Source organism: Salvelinus sp. IW2-2015, linkage group LG6.2 (genome assembly GCF_002910315.2).
Source record: "Salvelinus sp. IW2-2015 linkage group LG6.2, ASM291031v2, whole genome shotgun sequence".
Lineage (NCBI taxonomy): Eukaryota > Metazoa > Chordata > Actinopteri > Salmoniformes > Salmonidae > Salvelinus > Salvelinus sp. IW2-2015.
Window position 1 is genome coordinate 13423122 of NC_036846.1, and position 22819 is coordinate 13445940.

Below are 22819 nucleotides of genomic sequence, written 5' to 3' on the forward strand. Positions count from 1 at the left end.
CTAACCATCTAACCCATTCTAACCTCTTCTAACTCCATCTAACCCTTCTTAAACCCAATTCTAACCCTTCTAATTCCATCTGACCCTTCTAATCCAATCTAATACCCATCTAACCCTATCCATCTAACCCTTCTCATCTCCATCTAACCCTTCTAACCCATCTGACCCTTCTAAATCCATCTGACCCTTCTAATCCATCTAACCATCTAACGATTTCTAATCCATCTAACCTTCTAACCCATCTAACCCTTCTAATGCCCTACCCTTCTAACCATTCTAATACCCATCTGACCCTTCTAATCATCTAACCCTTCTAACCTTCTAACCCATCTAACCCTTATAACCCTTCTAACCACATCTTAACCCTTCTAATCAATCCTAACCCCTTCTAATCCCATCTAACCATTTAATCATTCCAACCCTCCTTATCCATCTAACCCATCTGACCCTTCTAATCCATCTAACCCTCTAACCCTCTAACCCTTCTAACCCATCTAACCCATCTAATCATAACCCTTCAACCCATCTAACCCTTCTAATCCATCTAACCCCTCTAATCCATCCTAACCCTTCTAACCCTCTACTACCATCTAACCCATCTGACCATTCTAAAACCCTTCTAATCCATCTAATCCATCTAATCTATACAACCCATCTGACCATTCTAATCCACTAACCCATCTAATCATCTTAATCAATCTAACCCTCTAATCCTCTAACACACGCCCCTTTCTAACCCATCTGCACCCTTCTAACCCTTCTTAACCATTCTAACCCTTCTTAATCCATCTAACCCTTCTAAGTCCATCCTCACCCTTCTAATCCATCTAACCCTTCTAATCCATCTTAACCCCTTCTTAAACCCATCTACCCTTCTAACCCATCTACCCTTCACTTAACCATCTGACCTATTCTAATCCATTCTACCCTTCTAATCCATCTAACCATCTAAACGATTCAACCATCTATTATACACCCTTCTAACCATCTAACCCATCTAACCCTTCTAATCCCCCATAATCCTTCTAACCTTCTAACCCATCTACCCATCTGACCCTTCTAATCCATTCTAACCCTTCTAACCCATCTAACCCATCTAACCCTCTATAACCCTTCTAATCCATCTAACCATCTAACCCTTCTAATCATCTAACCCTATCATAATCCATCTAATCCGATTCTAATCCTTCAATCCCTCATACCCTTCTTAACTCACCAGTGCTGACCCTTGCTAATCCATCTAAGATGGTTAGAAGGGTTAGATGGATTAGATGGGTTAGAATGGTCAAATGGGTTAGAAGGGTTAGATGGGTTAAACGGGTTAGAAGGGTTAGAAGGGTAAAATCGTTAGAAGAGTAAGATGGTTAGAAGGGTTAGATGGGTTAGATGGTTAGAAGGGTAAGATGGGTTACATGGTTAGAAGGGTACGATCGGTTAGAAGGATAAAATGGATTAGATAGGTTAGAAGGGTAGTATGGTTAGAAGGGTTAGATGGATAAGATGGGTTAGCTGGGTAAATGGGGTTAGAAGCCCATGAGTAGTTGTCATAGAGATGGATAGAGCACTCACTTGCCACAAAAGACTGTGATAGCATGGGCAGTTTATGGGTTGTAGCATTATGTACTACAGTACCGATAATGATCTGTATAACATATCAGGTTTTATACTAGGTTGGGATTCAATCCGATCCGCATTAGATCTGTATTATAGCTCGCTTGACATTTATTGGTAATTTCAGATTGAACCGACATCTGCAGCGTTAACCGTAAATATGATCTCCATGAACGTCGGGGAAAATGCCTTTAAAGTCTGCATTGTCAACTGTCTAGTGTGCTGTGCTTTGAATTGAATCCCAGCCTTAGTAAATATGTTCTTGTAGCTATAACAGAATGGTGACCCATCTCCTTACCAACATATGGTGTCAGAAGTTGGATCTGAACCCACGCATGGTGTCAGAAGTTGGATCTGAACCCACGCTTCCATTCAGGATTAGAAGCTCAGGGGAAGGCTACTGGTCTTGATGAGACCCAATGTTCTCTAGTGTTTTTGCTTTTGGGCCTTCATTGCAGTGGTAGGAACTATCATCCATACAGATTAGAGTGGACACTTGTCAGTGGCCATAGTACAGCAATAAGCAGGAACAAAGACAGTTTTAAGCTTAATTTCAGTATGACCAATACACTTTGCATTTATAGTCATCGACAGTTATAATGAACGTCTAAAGGCTTTGACTTATGCTTTGACATGAACTGCGCTGAATGAATATTTCCATAGATTAAGAGTTAGTATAACCTGCATATCACACCATAAAACATATATGATCAATACACAGTGCCAGTCAAAAGTTTGGACACAACTCATTCAGTTTTTCTTTATTTTTACTATTTTCTACATTGTAGAATAATAGTGAAGACATCAAAACTATGAAATAACACATGTGGAATCATGTAGTAACCAAAAAAGTGTTCAACAAATCAAAATATATTTAATATTTGAGATTAAAAAGTAGCCACCCAAAGTAGCCACCCTTTGCCTTGATGACAGCTTTGCACACTCTTGGCATTCTCTCAACAAGCTTCATGAGGTAGTCACCTGGAATGCAATCCAATTAACAGGTGTGCCTTCTTAAAAGTTAATTTGTGGAATTTCTTTCCTTCTTAATGCGTTTGAGCCAATCAGTTGTGTTGTGACAAGGTAAGGGTGGTAGACAGAAGATAGCCCAACTTGGTAAAAGACCAAATCCATATTATGGGAAGAACAGCTCAAATAAGCAAAGAGAAATGACAGACCATCATTGCTTTAAGACATGAAGGTCAGTCAATACGGAACACTTCAAGAACTTTGAAAGTTTCTTCAAGTGCAGTCGCAAAACCCATCAAGCGCTATGATGAAGCTGCCTCTCATGGAGACCGCCACAGGAGGACCCAGAGTTACCCCTGCTACAGAGGATACGTTCATTAGAGTTAACTGCACCTGAGATTGCAGCCCAAATAAATGCTTCACAGAGTTCAAGTAACAGACACATCGCAACATCAACTGTTCAGAGGAGACTGCATGAATCAGGCCTTCATGGTCGAATTGCTGCAAAGAAACCACTACTAAAGGACACCAATAAGAAGAAGAGACTTGCTTGGGCCAAGAAACACGAGCAATGGACATTAGACCGTGGAAATCTGTCCTTTGGTCTGATGAGTCCAAATTTTTGATTTTTGGTTCCAACCGCCGTGTCTTTGTGAGACGCAGAGTAGGTGAACGGATGATCGCCGCATGTGTGGTTCCCACCATGAAGCATGGAGGAGGAGGTGTGATGGTGCTTTGCTGGTAACACTGTCTGTAATTTATTTAGAATTCAAGGCACACTTAACCAGTATGGCTACCACAGCACTCTGCAGCGATACGCCATCCCGTCTGGTTTATGCTTAGTGGGACCATCATTTGTTTTTCAACAGGACAATGACCCAAAGCACAGCTCCAGGCTGTGTTAGGGCTATTTGACCAAGGAGAGTGATGGAGTGCTGCATCAGATGACCTGGCTTCCACAATCACCCGACCTCAACCCAATTAAGATGGTTTGGGATGAGTTGGACCGCAGAGAGAAGGAAAAGCAGCCAACAAGTGCTCAACATATGTGGGAACTCCTTCAAGACTGTTGGAAAAGTATTCCTCATGAAGCTGGTTGAGAGAATGCCAAGAGTGTGCAAAGCTGTCATCAAGGCAAAGGGTGGCTACTTTGAAGAATCTAAAATCTAAAATATATTTTGTTTTGTTGAACACTTTTTTGGTTACTCCATGATTCCATTTGCGTCATTTCATAGTGTTGATGTCTTCACTATTATTCTACAATGTAGAAAATAGTAAAAATAAAGAAAACCCCTTGAATGAGTTTGTGCTTCCAAACGTTTAACTGGTACTGTAGTACAATCAATATATTATCAATTCTACATGTATTATCTCTCAGAATGTCATGCATTTCTCACACATGCAGCAATGTGTCATTCAACATTTCTGACCTCTGACCTTTAACCTGTCCTTAATGTCTGGTCCTTAACCTCTCTCCTTTCAGGACGTGATGGTGGTTGGTGAGCCCACCCTGATGGGCGGGGAGTTCGGGGACGAGGACGAGCGTCTGATCACACGTCTGGAGAACACGCAGTACGACGCCACCAACGGATTGGATGGCGAGGATGACTTCAACGGCTCGCCAGCGCTCGGCAACAACAGCCCGTGGGGCAGCAAGCCGCTCAACAACCAGGACAGCAAGGCCGAGAGCACAGCGCCACAGTCGTCACAGTAGAACACACAGAGACCAAGGCCACCGAGAGCACAGTCAGTGCTCCAACCTTCATATGTCCGCTTAGCTGACATTTAACTTCAATGGTTGAATGTTACTATTTTGGACATATTCTAATGAGACCATGTTGCCCTCACAGTAAAACAAAGAGGGAAAATAATTATTAAAAAACTGTACCTATTTGGCACATTAGGGCGGCGCCCTCTAAAACCTCACATTGTACTGAATTGAACCCTGTTGGCAATTATTTTCACGTCGTGGTCAACGGTGTCACTGTCACTCATCATGATCGATCATCTCCACCAAATATCAGAACAATTCTTCTCCGACTTCACTGTAACATCGAGGAGAGAGACAGAGAACTGACTAACATTGCACAGCAATATCCATACGAATAACACTGCTTTTTCACCTAAATACATACAGGTTGTATGCATTGCAATGATGACGTAAACAATACTGGGTTTTCTTTTTTCAATTTTTCTTAGAATTCCTCTGTTTGGATTTGGTTGGAATTCACAGTCTTAGGAGAGTTGGGATAGCTCTGGGAATGACACAATGCAGGTGTTCATAAGAATTGTCCTTCATGGACACCTTCTCAGTCCTTGAGCTTTAACTGTAGTGCGATTCTGTGGTTGTTGCCCTTTTGACCTTTGATTTGCAGGTTGCAACACCTCTGGGACAGTTGACAGGGGAAGTCAAAACAAAACATCAAAAACAAAATGGCTCCTTTAAGGACATCAGCCTCAATCAGAACTAACCGGCAAGGTTTATACTCAGCCCATATAGAGCCACCAAACTGCATCCGCGATGGCTGAGACGTCGCCATCTTGAGCTTTTGCCTTTTTATTGGAAATTCATTTGGCTGTTGGTTTGTTTACATTGTTGTTTTTTGTTGGATTTTCAATGAAAAGGAAAGTGACTCTGTTTCACCTTTAAGGACAGCTTCAAATGGGGAGACACGTGTTCCATGATTGCTTTTCCAGAATTACTGCATCAGCACCAATTGTTATTTCATGCAAACCTGTTTGATTGTGTTTGTAGTCTATTGGTGTTCTTTTGCTTCTCCCCAAAATACTTTACAATCATGTTTGTACTTTGCCAATCAGTAGGCCTTTCACATTTGGAATTTGTTCTTTCCCTTTAATGACCTACTCCCAAACTGATGTTTAAAGTTTTTTCCTGCATGATTTAATTTTGTTTGTTTGATATACAGTACCAGTCAAACGTTTGGACACACCTACTCATTCAAGGGTTTTTCTTTATTTTTACTATTTCTACATTGTATAGTAATAGTGAAGATATCAAAACTATGAAATAACACATATGGAATCATGTAGTAACCAAAAAGTGTTAAACAAATCAAAATATATTTTATATTTGAGATTCTTCAAAGTAGCCCCTCTTTGCCTTGATGACAGCTTTGCACAGTCTTGACATTCTCTCAACCAGCTTCATGATGTAGTCACCTGGAAATCATTTCAATTAACAGGTGTGCCTTGTTAAAAGTTTTTAAAAAATGAATTTCTTTCCTTCTTAATGCGTTTGAGCCAATCAGTTGTGTTGTGACAAGGTAAGGGTGGTAGACAGAAGATAGCCATACTTGGTAAAAGACCAAATACATATTATGGGATGAACAGCTCAAATAAGCAAAGAGAAATGACAGGCCATTATTGCTTTAAGACATGAAGGTCAGTCAATACGGACAATTTCAAGAACTTTGAAAGTTTCTTCAAGTGCAGTCGCAAAAACCATCAAGCACTATGATGAAACTGGCTCTCATGAGGACCGCCACAGGAAAGGAAGACCCAGAGTTACCTCTGCTGCAGAGGATAAGTTCATTAGCGTTACCAGCCTCAGAAATTGCAGGCCAAATAAATGCTTCACAGAGCTCAAGTAACAGACACATCTCAACATCAACTGTTCAGAGGAGGCTGCGTGAATCAGGCCATGGTTGAATTGCTGCAAAGAACCCACTACTAAAGGACACCAATAAGAAGAAGAGACTTGCTTGGGCAAAGAAACAAGAGTAATGGACATTGGACCAGTCGAAATCTGTCCTTCGGTCTGATGAGTCCAAATTTTTTGATTTTAGGTTCCAACCGCTGTGTCTTTGTGAGATGCAGATTAGAACGGATGGCTATTTGACCAAGAAGGAGAGTGATGGAGAGCGACATCAGATGACCTGGCCTCCACAATCACCCCACCTCAACCCAATTGAGATGGTTTGGGATGAGTTGGACCACAGAGTAAATGAAAAGCAGCCAACAAGTGCTCAGCATATGTGGGAACTCCTTCAAGACTGTTGGAAAAGCGTTCCAGGTGAAGCTGGTTGAGAGAATACCAAGAGTGTGCAAAGCCGTCAAGGCAAAGGGTGGCTATTTGAAAAATGTAAAATCTATTTTGATTTGTTTAACACTTTTTTCGTTACTACATGATTCCATATGTGTTATTTAATAGTTTTGACGTCTTCGCTATTATTCTACAATGTAGAAAATAGTAAAAATAAAGAAAAATCCTTGAATGAGTAGGTGTGTCCAAACGTTTTGACTGGTACTGTACTGTACAGTACAGGGAGGCAGGTAGCCTAGTGGTTAGAGCGTTGGGCCAGTAACCGAAAGGTTGCTGGATCGAATCCTCGAGCTGACAAGTTAAAAATCGGTCGTTCTGCCCCTGAACAAGGCAGTTAACCCACTGTTCCCTGGTAGGCCGTCATTGTAAATAAGAATTTGTTCTTAACTGACTTGCCTAGTTAAATAAAGGATAAATAAATAAATACAGTATATTATGTACCTTTTTGTGACACAGACATTTTATTCATCAGTTTGGGAACACTGTTACAAGGTTTCTAGCTCTGTAACATAGAGAATGATAGAGACCGTTTTACCAGGAGCAACGCCATTGAGGCCTTCCAGCTTCCTTCATTTTAAAGTAGTCAAAGTAGTCAACTAGGTAGGGATTTCTATGGGTTGTAGCCTCAATGGGTTGCTCATGCTGTCACAGATTCTATAATGGCACAGATATAAGGATGAGTCCTCTAACTAGCTCTGTGCTCTGTAAATTGAAGTGTGAACTACAATTTTATCCATTTAAGATTAGCCACCATTCTGAAACCATTTTGTACTATACATGGCAGCTGTTTCGACAAGCTTTTTTATTTATGAGTTTCAAATTTCTATAGGGCATTTTGGATTCTGGTTGTCTGTCTGACTGATTTCTGCTGCTATAAGCAGCATATTTATTATTTTGTTTATATTCAGTCATTTAATTAATGCAGAAATCATATCTTAAACAACATTTTAGTCTCATTGGAGTGATATTAAAGATATACTGAACAAAAATATAACAACAACATGTGAAGTGTTGGTCCCATGTTTCATGAGCTGAAACAAAAGATTCCAGAAATGTTCCATATGCACAAAAAGCTTATTTCTCTCCAATTTTGTCCACAAATTTGTTTACAACCTTATTAGTGAGCATTTCTCCTTTGCCAAGATAATACATCCACCTGACAGGTGTGGCATTTCAAGAAGCTGATTAAACAGCATGATCATTACACAGGTGCACCTTGTGTTGGAGAAAATTAAGGCCACAAAAATTTGTCACACAACCCAATGCCACAGGTGTCTCAGGTTTTGAGGGAGTGTGCAATTGGCATGCAGACTGCAGGAATGTCAACCAGAGCTGTTGCCAGAGAATTGAATGTTCATTTCAGAACGTTCCACCGTCCTCACAACCGCAGACCACGTGTAACCACGCCAGCCCAGGACCTTCACATCTGGCTTCTTCACCTGCGGGATCATCTGAGACCAGCCACCCAGACAGCTGATGAAACTGAGGAGTATTTCTGTCTGTAATAAAGCCTTTTTGTGGGCTTTAAAACTCATTCGGATTGGATGGGCCTGGCTCCCCAGTGGGTGGGCCTATGCCTCCCAGGCCCACGCATGGCTGCGCCCCTGCCCAGTCATGTGAGATCTATAGATTAGGGTCTAATTAATTTATTTCAAAAATACTGATTTACTTATATGATCTGTAACTTAGTAAAATCGTTGAAATGGTTGCATGTTGCATACATTTTTTCGTTCAGTATACATAATTTGCAAATTATTGAGCAAAAACCAGCATACTCAAGGCCCTACAGAAATGCAGTTTTAAAACCCCTGCTTTAGTGTTACCAGTTGTTCTTTGACTATGATTCCCCCCTGATCTCCTCTAGTCTACTCTTCTGTTAGATTTTGTTTCTTAAAGGCAAGAAGACAACGTTTGGATCTTTTGTGTATTTATTTGTGCATTTGTAAGGAAGCTAACACATTTCGGAATAGGTTTGAACCTGGTATTATTAGAACTCTGCACAATTTGTACATTATATCGCAGAGATGTTTTGTGTCATATCTGATGTCTGGTATGTATGCTTTGCCATTATGTGTGCCAATAAACCGTGCTTAAAGATTGCTCCGATTGGGTTTCTGCAGACATTGTATGGATTACTGTGCATTCTGTGTTCATGCATGTCTGTTTCTCCATTAATCTGTTTTCCTATACCTTTATTCTAGTCTGTCTGTCCTCGTGTCTATCAATAGGTAGCCAATACGATATGATGTTACTACAGCGTAACTGTGCTGTATCCTAACGTATTTCCAATGTGACAGATTGATGGACAATAACCTATTTTATGACCAATTTCTAATGTGGCTAATGTCAGCCACCCCTTCTTAGATCCTTGATCAATATAATGAGTTATTTAGGGTCATGGGGTCAACTGGTTCATCAATCCATTTGTTTCTCTTTGAACAGGAATCAAGACAGAAATCAATCATTCAGGCATCAGTTACTAAAGGCAGAGAAGCAGCAGGATATCAAAGGTGCGTTCGTAAATTCACTATGGCTATCTACTCCGATTTCAGAGCACTCTCGTCTGTGTGCCAGAGCGCAGAATAACTGATGAATTTACTAACGCTCAACACCCGTTGAATATGACCGGTGGTCAGTAGACATAGGCAAAAAATAGTAATTCAATTATTCCCAGCTGCACAGTTACAGACACCAATGCTCTGGATAACATAAAAACAGCCTAACCAGCTCTGCTAGGGTGAGTAAAATGGTCAGAGTGAGGTGTTCTTTCATTTATGTCTGGAAGTAGCTAACAAGCTGGCTAACTTTAGCCAGTTAGCTTGGGTGCTTGACTACCGTTGTGAGGTCAGAACGCTCGGATCAACCCTACTCCTCGACCAGAGCGTCCTGTGTGCGCACTGAACGAGCGAAATGCTCTGAATTTACAAATGGACAATCTGACAATGTTCTGAATTTACAAACGCCAAGAGCACACTCTGAGTGCAGGCTGGCACTCCAGAGGGAATTTATGAACGCACCCCAAGTGTGAACTATTTGGATGGATCTTTGTCGCCATCTTGAGGTTTTGAAAGAACATTGATTATCCAAATAGAATATTCCTATTTGGTTTGACAGTCACATCAATATGTTATTATTCCCATTGATTGAATATTGCGGTTAAATTAATTGAGATTTAATTGAAATTGTCACCTTATTTTTTTTGCAAAAGCCTATGATTATGTGATACTTATTTTGGATAAGGCAAAATATTACAAATCACATACCTGTTGTACATATATGTGGTGAATTTTGTGGGTCTATAATCGGTGTGGATAATGTTTGTTTGATAAATATTTATATGTTTGTATATTTTATGAATCAATCCCTGCGTGAGAATGTGATGACGTTGCGTTGGTCTCTGAATGTTGCTACCAGCGCGGCGGCATACTGAAGATGGCGGACTTGTTGGGGACCGGGCCGTCAGATGAAAAAGAATCCGAAAATGAGGACAAGAAGGAGGGGAAACGGCCATGGGATAACATACCAAAGTCGGAGAAAATCGTTAGAACTCCAGATTTGGCGGAAACATTGGGCTTTTACGATATAAACGCTGTCAGACGGGAGCAACGTGAACGCGAAAACTCAGGTGGGTTTCCCTGGATCTCTTGCGCAGATCAAAGCGGTATCGTTTAGATATCATTTTATCTGACCTCTTTAATATGTATATTAATAATGCATTGGAAGCTGACGATCACACGAAAGGCATTGTAAAATACATGTCATAGTGGCACAACAATTTTCTGTTATCGGTGGGCTGTCCCGACAGAATGCACAACCAATCAAAGCACGCCATTGGATTGTCTAGCTGTCAAACGGTGTTGTTGTCATAGCTAACAAGCTGATTTGCAAGATTGTTTGTCAATAGAGGCTTTCAGTTAGGCTTTCTCACCTTTATATTAGTAGCCCCTGACAAATATATTTATGCTAACTGATCATTACAAATATTTGTCATTTAGCGACTAAATACTTACGACGTTTTAATTCCTGGTAATTTGCCTGCATGTCACGAACCGCGCCAAGGCACGAGACGTCTACGTTAACGTACCCCATTCATAGACGCGAACTAGTACATTATTGGGCTAGCCTACGTGGAGGGGGCAACAGTCACTGAAGTCAGCATAGACCCTGCTAGCTAGCAAGATAGTGAACTACAGTATCTAGCATTAGGTAGCTACGTTCTTTGCTTAGCACAGGTTAATGTTTCTCTAGCTAACGTTACCTATAAAGTCAATGTTTGGGCTAACGTTAGCTTGCTGCCTTTTCTATTTGCATGCATCAATGCATACTGTAACTGTAGGGCGCCGAGTTTTCTACAAAACGTTGTGGAATCCGTTCAATATAGACAATTATTTCTGTTGGAAATCAACTTTGTTTTCAATATATCATGTTTGACAGGTTCTCACTATTTCCAACCGACTGTAAAATATTTCAAGACTGTATGGGGTCATTTCGGGTAACGCCCTCAAGTCAATGTAAAAAAGGGAGCGGGAACCTTTGCTTCACATCAACAAACAAGAACAGTCTGCTCACTCATGTGAGACTGTTTTAAATTCTGCATGAATTCTGCTGTTATGTATATTTAACAGCACAGCATACTCGTAGTTACTATACTCCAAAACGTCATAAGTGGGATGGTAATTAATTGTGCTGCCATTGTAGCTCAGAAAGTTTTCCTCATACCAAAAGTCGTATCGAGCAAGTGTATTAGATAATCCATTAGGGTTAAAGTGACCTTCAAATTCAGTTGGTTTTGTCTAGAAGGAATACAGCTATTGTCAAGATTTACTTTTCATAGCAGGTTTAGGAGAAATTACACAGCAGGTTAGGAGAATTAACGTAGTAGGTTAGGAGAAATAGGTTAGGGTTAGCTAAAATATTTGTAAAAAATTATACTTTTGATGTCAATTTGAGAAAAGCTGCATCCATTGACCAATTCAATTCAGTTGGTTCAGGTCCTATTTTTATAGAATTTTTTAATTGAACCTTTATTTTTAACTAGGCAAGTCAGTTAAGAACACATTCTTATTTACAATGACGGCCTATACAGTGGAAATTATAGCATGTCAATCTTGGTGGGGCAAAAAAAAAGTGGGATGCATGCCAGCAAAGCCACTACGCGACACAAAACAATACATTAATTGCACTATAACGGTGACAAACAGTGCCCACAAACGGCCTACATAAAGCTGTCCCAACAGCAGTCCCAACATCTTACCACTGCTACACCTACACATCAGCGGAGCCTCTTCTTCCAGTGAAACAGTTCAATCAGCCTCATTTACTGCCTTTAAAAAAACATAGCTGATATGGCTGACTTGCTCAAACAAATGTGGTTTCTGATGACAATTGAGATGTACAAACTATGGCATAAGAGGACTACAAGCGGATAAGAGGCAATCCGTAATTTTGATTAAGACATTAATGAGCGAGCTAGAACGGACGTAGTCAATATAACTTTGTTTAGCACTTTTTAAATGTATAGCGACAGAATTCAAAACATGGGCTGTTCTTACAGTGTTCTCCCTGTACACCAAGTCAGAACTGTAGGATAAATAAAGGGGCATATAAGCAGACAATGAACGCTCTTACAATATTCAATGATTACATTTCTCTAAAACAGGTTATAGGCTACATGTGCACCGCCAAGTCAGAACAGTAGGCGAAATTAAGACGGGTAAATAGACATAATTTATGCAGCAGCATACAATACATTTTTGGATGTACCTTGTTGTGCTGTGCTGACTTGAACAGGAAGGTGGCGCTGTGGTCCTTCGTGGGAAAATGTTGTCATCAGAGTCTGGCATTCTCTGAATTTATGGTGCTTTCAAAATAACTGGGAACTCTTGAGAACCCCCCCCCCCAAAAAAAAAAAACAAGGTCGAATCATGATGACGTCATTGATCTTCAGTTCGTAGCTCTAGAAAGAGGGTGGATTTACAATTCCGAGTTGGATGACCATTCAAAGCGTATTTTCCCAGTCGGAGCTCATTTATTCCCAACTTCCCAGTTGTCTTGAACTTACTGAAGTCAAGTTTTTGCAATTCCGAGTTAAGTTGTTTTGAGCGCGGCACAAATCATGCTTCATTCACAGCAAGGCCAATGTTGAATGTTTATCATTTTAAACATGGAAAAGAGCCCATTAATCCCAGATTTGGGACCACACAGCCACTGCACTGAATAGCAGGCTAATGTTTGCTTTGCAATGCTTGCAGTTAGCCACTGTCACTGATTTCTTCCAAACCACTCATTGTTGAATTTCCGATTTCCAACTTGTTGTGTAATGTTTATGTCCAATGGCCGATGAGCACTGATACATTTTATCTATAATTTCCCTTCATTATTTCTCTTCATAAAACAAGGATTAAAAAGGATTTGCCAGTAGATTGTTGACTTGATTCATGATGATGACTGCTAGCTAAGAGTTGTAAGTATGATGTTGACATGATCAGTCCAATCAGTTATTGTAGATATAATGTGATTTGATGTAATTTTATCTGTGGCCAATGACCTTGAGCCTTCTTGGATGGGCACTTCCAATATAACTCTATGGCAGCACCCAATTTTCTAACTCTACCCTTAGACTTGGCGGTGACATAGTGTCCCCATGAGTGACAGAACACTGAGCCAATCACGGTGCAACGCTCTGTATTTTCTGCTGGCTTGCCCCGGCAACACAGAAAGCACTGAGCTAGGCTGAAACACCTGCATTGTGGAGCTGCCTTGCTCAAGAAAACAAAAAAGAGACCATGTTTGTATGCGGATTTATTAACTCAATGATATACACTACCGTTTGAAAGAAAAGCAACTTTTTAGTCCATTAAAATAACATCAAATTGATCATAAATACAGTGTAGACATTGTTAATGTTGTAAAAAATGACTGTTGTAGCTTGAAACGGCTGATTTAAAAACATTTTCTTTTTAATGGTATATCTACATAGGTGTACAGAGTCCCATTATCAGCAACCATCACTCCTGTGTTCCAATGGCACATTGTTTTAGCTAATCCAAGTTTATAATTTTAAAAGGCTACTCTGCCTAGAAGGCCAGCATCTTGGGGTCGCCTCTTCACTATTGACATTGAGACGGGTGTTTTGCGGGTACTATTTAATGAAGCTGCCAGTTGAGGACTTGTGAGGCGTCTGTTTCTCAAACTAGACACTCTAATGTACTTGTCCTTTTGCTCAGTTGTGCACTGGGGCCTCCCACTCCTCTTTCTATTCTGGTTAGGGCCAGTTTGCACTTTTCTGTGAAGAGAGTAGGACACAGCGTTGTACGAGATGTTCAGTTTCTTGGCAATTTCTTGCATGGAATAGCCTTCATAGATATTCCATTAAAAATCAGCCATTTCCAACTACAATAGTCATTTACAGCATTAACAATATATTAACACTGTATTTCTGATCAATTTGATGTTATTTTAATGGACAAAAAAGTTGCTTCTCTTTCAAAAACAAGGACATTTCTAAGTGACCCCAAACTTTTGATCGGTTGTGTAATATATGACTATATATTATATTATATATATATATATATATATATATATATATATATATATATATATATATATATATATATATATATTTTTTTTTTACATTGTTTGCAAACTGATATGTGACACGTATTAATGCCACAAAAACATGCAAAACAGGCAAGCCCCCCCCCCCCCCCAAAAGAAAATAATAATATTTGTATTCTTTATTTATTTTTTGCTAAAAATGTTGGGCTCAAAACAGGTGGGGCTCTGCCCTGAATGACGGGTCGCCACCAGTCCTAATGTCTTATTTAGGCAATGATCGGTGTGTCAAATTCTTTCTTCATTTTCAAAAGAGAAATGTCCTTTCCCTCACAATTTCATTCATGCTATATTTTGTTTTCTGTGTCAGAGCTTCCCACAGTTAGAACACTGCCATGTATTTTGGCCATTGTGTTGATCACCGGAGTGTGAACAGTGACTGTGGAGGGACAATAGCCATGTGGTAACAGAGCGTTTGTTGTCATAATGTTTTTCCAGATCCGTCGCTGGCACGCTTCCTGTGTGCTGAGCTGACCCGGGGCTACTTCCTGGAGCACAACGAAGCAAAATACACCGAGCGCAGAGAGAGAGTGTACACATGCATGCGCATTCCCAGAGAACTGGAAAAGGTAGGTACAGTAGAGGCCCCCTGGGAACCACACACACACACACACACACACACACACACACACACACACACACACACACACACACACACACACACACACACACACACACACACACAGATAACGACACAAAAAGGACAGTTCAACAGTGTTTGTTTAGCATTGCCCTTGTTAATGTTCTGGGGCATCTGGTATTTCCAGTGAAATTAATATTCTAATTTCGTATTAATATTCATATCACATTTTTTATAGAGTTGACACAAATTGATATACAGAGAATAGTGTGTAGGCCTACATGGTTCTTTCTCTGTCATTTGTTGCTATAACCTATTATTGCAGCCCAGAATGTTTTTCAGTATGCTGTCATAGACAAGAGTTGTGTTCGAATACTCATACTAACTGCACTAACCATACTATTTGTGATGTGAATTGAGTATATAGTATGCTTATTGGTCATAGTATGGATATAGGTAGTATGCCAAAAGTTCCCGGATGTCGTACTAAATTTGCCAAAATACGAAGTATACACACAGAGGACACTATTTTCATACTTTTAGGGCCCATAATGCAATTCTTCAGAAAATGGGTGTGGCTTCACATTTTCAGATTTGAAGAAAATGGCAGAAAATATGCAGCCAAAGTCCGACGAGAGCGAATACAAATTCATTGAACTAATTAATGACAAATGTCAAGAAAATGTTGAGCAATGTAATAAAGTAATGACTTTTCAAATAAGTTGCGTTACACAGTATGTTGGCTGACAATGTATTAGCTACGCTATCCTTACGAACCGCATAGCATTCCAGCAATATGTACCGGTATGTTAGCTAGTTACCTAACGTTAGTTGGATACTAATACATCGAACTTGCCAGGCAGTATATTAACTAACTAACTAACCAACGTTTATTGACTTGATTATTCACATCATTCTTAGCGAACTGGTATAGTTGTTGTGCGTTTCAATGGACATTGTTAATTCTGGGTACCTATTCCGATTTCAGAGCCCTCTCGCACACCGTTGAATATGCCCGGTGTCAGTAAACGTCTGGGAAAAAAATCTTAATAAATTGTTGCCTGTAGCACAGTTACAGTCACCAAAGCCCTGGATAACATGAAAACAGCCTAACCAGCTCTGCTATGGTGTGTAAAATGGTCAGAGTGAGGTGTTCTCTCATTTGTGTCTGGAAGTAGCTAGCCAATGTTAGCCAGTTAGCTTGGGTGCTTGACTGCCGTTGAACGCTCGGATTAACCCTACTCCTCGGGCCAAAGCGTCCACTCAACTGAAACAATACCGTTCTTTTACAGTATACTAAAATGAACTAATAGTATGTAGTATATACTCATTAAGTATGTAGTATGTTAGTATGGGTATTCGAACACAGCCATTGTTAGATATTACTGCACTGTCAGAGTTAGAAGCACAAGCATTTTGCTACACCCATAATATCTGCAAAACACGTGTATGTGACATACAATTTGATTCGATTTTTATTTAATAAGTATGATGTAGTGTCTCTATACAACCACTAGATGGTGGTGTAACATGTTACATTGATAACATGATGCAGCGTCTCTATCGAACCAGTAGATGATGGTGTTGTTTACATTTTGAATGGAATATGTTAAAGATTCCCATAAATTCACCTCTGTAAACTCACCTGGGAATAATAAACCTCTGCACTAAATTCTGATACCAGAAATAGGTACATTTACCCATGCCTTTATTTCTCTCCTCAAAACCCCCAACCATTGAGAAGACACGTGTGTGTGCTCTGAGATAGCTACTATTCTGGGACTACTTTTAATAAACTGTATCTGATGTTAGAGAAGCTTCCATTGAAGAACACTCTCTGGGTTCTATTGGATAAATAACTCTCCAACCGTGTTATGGCAGGTGATGTAAAGCCATAGCAAGTGAGTTTCTTCAATAACAAATAATGATCAATAACATCAAAGGCTGCACTGAAATTTAACAATACAGCTCCAACTATCATATTTTAACCAATCACATCACATCAAACACTTATCATCAAAACAGTATCATGCTTTTAAAACTCGCCTCACTTTGATAGATCAATTTAAAGAAAGAAGTTCAACAACCGGTGGAAACTGAGTGGAAAATATGGTCGTTGTGGATGTTTCAAAGATACACAAGGAAATGGGCCGTGCTTTCTAAGGTGACGATTAATTAAAAACATCCATATGTATATTAGAGCTTATGCATATGCATACAGTACCTTCGGAAAGTATTCAGACCCCTTTACTTTTTCAACATTTTGTTATTCTACAGCCTTATTCTAAAATGGATTACATTTTAAAAAACTGCAATCTCAACACAATGCCCCATAATGACAAAGCGAAAACAGGTTTTAAGACATTTTTGCTAATTTATTATAAATAAAAAACAGATACCTTATTCACATAACTATTCAGACCCTTCAATAACCGGCTGACAAAATGTCATGACCGCCACAGTCCTAGTAGAACACAATGTGATTTTCTGGGACAGGGATGGCTTTGCTAAACTTCTGCGTTTTCTGGAACAATGCTAACTGTGGACAAGCAGAGACTAGTTCAGTGAGGTAAGCTCAACCTGAGGTGTGTTGAATGGGGAACATGCCGGCAGGGATAGTCACGAAATGGAATTGTTGTTCTAAATTGAACTACACAATTGTTCAATTAATCATAAATCCAGAGGCTCTAACAGTTTTCACAGTTCATTTCTTAACAGGTGCATGTATTTGATTTGCCCTAAACATAACCCTTTGTATTCAGGACAAAAAGTGCATTTCTTTAGTGCCTTGTTGCAAACAGGATGCATGTTTTGGAATATTTTTATTTTGTACAGGCTTCCTTCTTTTCACTCTATCATTTAGGTTAGTATTGTGGAGTAACTACAATATTGTTGATCCATCCTTAGTTTTCTCCTATCACAGCCATTAAACTTTGTATCTGTTTTAAAGTCACCATTGGCCTCCTGGTGAAATCCCTGAGCGGTTTCCTTCCTCTCCAGCAGTTAGGAAGGATGCCTGTATCTTTGTAGTTACTGGGTGTATTGATACACCATCCAAAGTGTAATAACTTCCCCATGCTCAAAGGGATATTCAACGTCTGCTTTTCATTTTAATTTTTTTACCCATCTACCAATAGCTGTCCTTCTTTGTGAGGCATTGGAAAACCTTCCTGGTCTTTGTGGTTGAATGTGGGTTTGAAATTCACTGGAGAGGGGTAGAAGTTAAAGTCAAGGGGTATGAATACTTTCTGAAGGTACTGTAAATATCAAATGGACCATAACCTTCACATGATTGCTATTTTTCATTTGGAATTTGCCCTCGGGCAACAGTGCGCTCTCAGTCCTTCACACTGAGACTGAACATCAGTGTAGATCAGTCATCACCTAGCTTAATCTACGTCCCCACTCCAACCCTCACTGGTTAGCCATAGCATTCCATGCCCTGGAGATCTGAGGAATGTGTGTAAACAGATCTAGGTCTAGACGCTCTGCCTGAAGTAGGCTACAATACCTGAAGAGAGCAGTCAGGGACCGACCAATGAAAGAGTGACTTGTGACTCTCTTTAACCAACCCAACCCCCACTACTCACTTCCTGGTGGGAAACGGGAAGTGTTGCAACACCATCACTACTGCTGTTTGTGAGGCTAACGCAGGACTTACTGAAGCTGGCACGCGCTTAATAACCTCCCTCATCATGAGATGACTGGTCTCAGATGGTCTTTGCTATTTGAGAAGGTATGTGTGGGGTTCATGTTTGCAGGCTTTTTGCCCTTTTAACCTTGCTTCCTCAAAAGTTGCATCTTAGGTGTATATTTTCATTTCTCTTCAAACATTGTATTAAGTGTGATGTGTAGACTGTGACAATTCCTTTCAAGCTGAAAGCTAATCATTACATTTAGATTTTTTTTGTTGTAAAAATGGGATTGAAATGGATTGTTTCTTGTAGCGTATTCCTCTTCTTGTAAAATGCAAACGTCTGAGAGAAACCGGTGGTTCAAGTCTGATGTGCGGTATTGACGTATGACTTCTACCAATGTTTTTTGATTATCATAGAATAATATGCAGCCAAACAAATGGCTTAATACTTAGCCTAATGTGTGTGTGTTTTAGCCTGTAGCCTGCCTCAATCTTGCTGTCTCATACCAGGAATTCTACACTACATTCAAAGTAGCACAACCAAAGTCATCTTTGAACATGCCGATAACCTGTGAAAATGAAAATATGCCACGCTTACTGTAGACACACATACAGTGGCCATGTTTAACCTGTGTGTGTGTGTGCGCATACTATAGTATTATAGTAGTTAGTTCAGTAAACATGAAAATACTATTTCAAAATCTACTATATGGCTTGCCCTGTGAAAATGAAAACGTGCCATTCTGTATAGAGCGACCAACAAACACTGAAGCTTTTTAAACTCACACATAGCCCACACACACACACAGTTGCTCTATTTGTAGGTGTGATTGAGCAGTCATGTTTTACCTGTGTGTGTGTTGTGTTCTACCCTCCAGCTGATGATCTTTGGCTTCTTCCTGTGTCTGGATGCCTTCCTSTACGTGTTCACTCTGCTGCCCCTCCGGGTGCTGCTGGCCCTGCTACACCTCTTCACCCTGCCCTGCTGCGGCCTCCGGTGAGCCCCCCCACACACACACACACAGACTCGCTGGGTCGCGATAGAAATGCCGTGAATAGATATGAAATACATGTCTAGTCTACCAAATGTATTTCTATCTGAATGTTTCGTAAATGTGTGCTCTGTTGAACGTACCGAAAAAACACTGCATGATAACATTTGAGTTAAGGGTGCTACGTGACCACTACCATATCTATCTATAACATACATGATTATTTATTACAACAGAAGGGGTTAATAGGGCAATATGTATAGGACTATCTCACACAGTTTCCCCAAAAAATAGGCCTAGTTCCCCAAGTGGGGCATAATCCTAACTTTGAGTGTTTAACTCAAACGTTCACAGAAATCACACCCTGATATCAATGAGATTTGCATGAAAACCGGAGTTTGCTCATGTCTCTAGTTAGGATTCGGCTTGTCTGGAGACTGATCCGTACGTTATCTAGGTTTATACTCCACAGTAAGTATTGTTCTCACTCAGTTTGCCTGTGACTGGTCTGTACAAAGATCACTCTCTTCCCTTGCCTTCTTTCCCTGCAGGGCAAACGTATGCCCCTACTGCAATCGGAGCAGGTATGCTTGTCTCACGCCTGCCACAGCTTCATCACTTATATTTATGATTTCACCATCTCCATCTTGTTTGTCCTGATATGCAGCTTTGTGCTGTATTCTTCATGCTCCATGCAAAAGCCACTATTAGTAGTGTTCACAAACAGGGCTGTGCTAGCCACGGCAACACGTATACTAAATTGTACGATTTCCCTGCAAGGGCCCAGATACAGGGCCTATAGAAAGTCTACACCCCCCTTGGATTTCTTCACATTTTATAGTGTCACAAAGTGGGATTGAAATGGATTTAATTGTTATTTTTTGTCAAAGATCTACACAAACTACTGTAATGTCAGAGTGGAAGAATGTATTTTTTAAATAATTTTTTTTACTAATGAAAAATAAAATGCTAATATACCTTGATTCGGTAAGTATTCACCTCCCTGAGTCAATACGTGTTAGAAACATCTTTTGCAGCGATTTACAGCTGTGAGTCTTTCTGGGTAAGTCTCTTAAGAGCTGTGTTTGCCCATTTTAATTATTTTCAAAAAATGTCAAGCTCTGTCAAAGTGTTGGGGATCATGGCTAGAGAGTAATTTAAGTCTTGCCATGCAGATTTAAGTCAACTGCAACTTGGCCACTCAGGAACATTTATTGTCTTCTTGGTAAGCAACTCCAGTGTAGATTTGGCTTTGTGTTGTAGGTTATTGTCCTGCTGAAAGAGGAATTCCTCTCCCAGTGTCTGGTGTAAAGCAGACTGAAGCAGGTTTTCCTGTAGTATTTTGCCTGTGCTTAGCTCCTTTCTGTTTCTTTTCATCCTGAAAAACTCCCCAGTCTTTGCAATGTCAAGCATACTCATACCATGATGCAGCCACCACCATTCTTGAAAATAAGGAGACATTACTCAGTGATGTGTTGGATTTGTCCCAAACATAAGGCTTTGCAATTAGGCCAAAAAGTGTATTCCTTTGACATGTTTTTTTACAGTATTAATTTAGTGCCTTGTTGAATATTTTGTATATTTGTATTATTCTTTTCACTCTCATTTAGGTCATTATTGTGGAGTCCATCGATCCGTCCACAGTTTTCTCACATCACAGCCATTGAACTCGGTAGATGTTTCAAAATCGTCAATGACATCTTGGTAACATGCCTGAGCAGTTTCCTTCCTGCCTTGCAGCTCAGTTCAGAAGGACGACTGCATCTTTGATGTGTCTAGTTGGTTTATTACATCATCCACAGCATAAAATATTATCTTGACCATGCTTAAAGATACCTTATATTCAATGTCTGATTTGCTATTGTTACCCATCCACCAATCATTGCCCTTCTTTATGATGCTTTCAAAAAGCTCCCTTGTCTTTTGTAGTTGAATCTGTGCTTGAAATTCAGTACTTGACTGAGGGACCTTACAGTCGTTGTATGTATGGGGGACAGAGGAAGGGTTAGTCATTCAAAAATCATGTCAACCCCTATTATTTCAAACAGAGTCCAAATAACTTATGTGATTTGTTAAGCCACATTTTACTTGTGAACTCATTTAGGCTTGTTTAAACAAAGGAGGTGAATACTTGTGCAACGACTATATTTTAGTTATTGAATTTGTATTAATTTGTAAAAATGTGTAGAATTTTCTTTTCACTTTGACATGATGGAGTTTTGTGTGTAGATTGATGACAAAAATGGCAATTCAATATATTTCAATCCCACTTTGTAACTCAACAAAATGTGAAAAAAGTTGAAGGGGATGTGACTTTTTATAGGCCATGTACATAGTGGACATTCTTCAACAAGACTGGCCCATCAAACTGATTTCCAGGGTATAGGCCTTACAAAGCTCCTGCCTTATTGAAATGCTCAACATCAAATTACAACACACCAACAATGTGAAGTTCTCCTTGTTGGGTTGAGGACTCCTGTGTGAAAGATTTATATCCAGAGTGTGTACGGTACGCAGAATATTATGTAGGCCTAACTGAAGGGCTGATTTGAGAATGGAGGCCTGCAGCTTGCGGGGGTGCTGTGGTAGTGGATGGGCGATAGCTGTGCACTGCAGATGCTCAGTTAGACAATGCGTCGACAGATGGCTTGAGATCTCTACAACCTCGTTACAGCACCCTCACTTTCTCCATCCCCACATGAACACAGAAGTCGTAATCAGGCACTGTGACTGACTGCTAGCTTTATTGAAGTCTTTTCTTGGAAAACATCTGATAATTATGTGATAATTATTTACCACATCTCAAATAAGCTTCCAGAGTTGAGGATCGGATGTTGTTGAACTCCTTCATGGTTTATAAAGCCTTAGCTTGAAAACATCAGAACAAATTAACCTGATTCACCCCATACAGAAAATGCCTATGAATTGCATAGGTTATTTGCCAAGTCCACTCCTATGGATCTTTGAGTGTCGTTTTTGGGGGTTTGGCCGGGTTTTTTTGGAAGTCGTAGTAGGCCAAAGGTAATGTATTGTAATTTCAATAGTAGTCCAAAGATAATGTTGCCGTAACTGAGGAACAACTGTGTCGACACACTGAAACTTTCAAATTTGTGATGCCCCGAGAAAGTTTTTTTTTAGTTTTTGTTTTCACGCCTCCGAGAACAACCACATTTTGTATGCCAATAACAGTATACCAGGACTTTGTCCAGAACTCTGCTCCTCTCACACAGTACAGCTCAACGCTGATGGCTGTAGCCTTTTTGGGATCCGTTTGATGATGCTGCATGCCCTTTGTGTCTGTCTGCATGGCAGCAAAGCATGACTGACCTTTATACACACACACACACACACAC

General features: G+C 40.0%; 2 protein-coding genes across 7 annotated transcripts in view; both read left to right on the forward strand.

Annotated features, from left to right (window-relative positions):
• LOC111965843 (LIM domain-binding protein 2-like) overlaps positions 1–8742 on the forward strand; it is a 105175-nt gene extending 96433 nt beyond the window's left edge. For all 6 annotated transcript variants that reach the window (XM_023990196.2, XM_023990197.2, XM_070444247.1 and 3 more), the window contains one exon: positions 4064–8742. In XM_023990196.2, the coding sequence (XP_023845964.1) occupies positions 4064–4294 (231 nt within the window). In that variant the 3' untranslated portion in view covers positions 4295–8742. The remainder of the gene's footprint in view (positions 1–4063) is intronic.
• Positions 8743–10044: 1302 nt separating this feature from the next.
• The window catches only part of tapt1a (transmembrane anterior posterior transformation 1a), a 30578-nt gene continuing 17803 nt past the window's right edge, over positions 10045–22819 (forward strand). Inside the window, exons 1-3 of the mRNA XM_070444239.1 lie at positions 10045–10268; positions 14696–14826; positions 19353–19471. Of these exons, the coding sequence (XP_070300340.1) occupies positions 10076–10268; positions 14696–14826; positions 19353–19471 (443 nt within the window). The 5' untranslated portion in view covers positions 10045–10075. The remainder of the gene's footprint in view (positions 10269–14695; positions 14827–19352; positions 19472–22819) is intronic.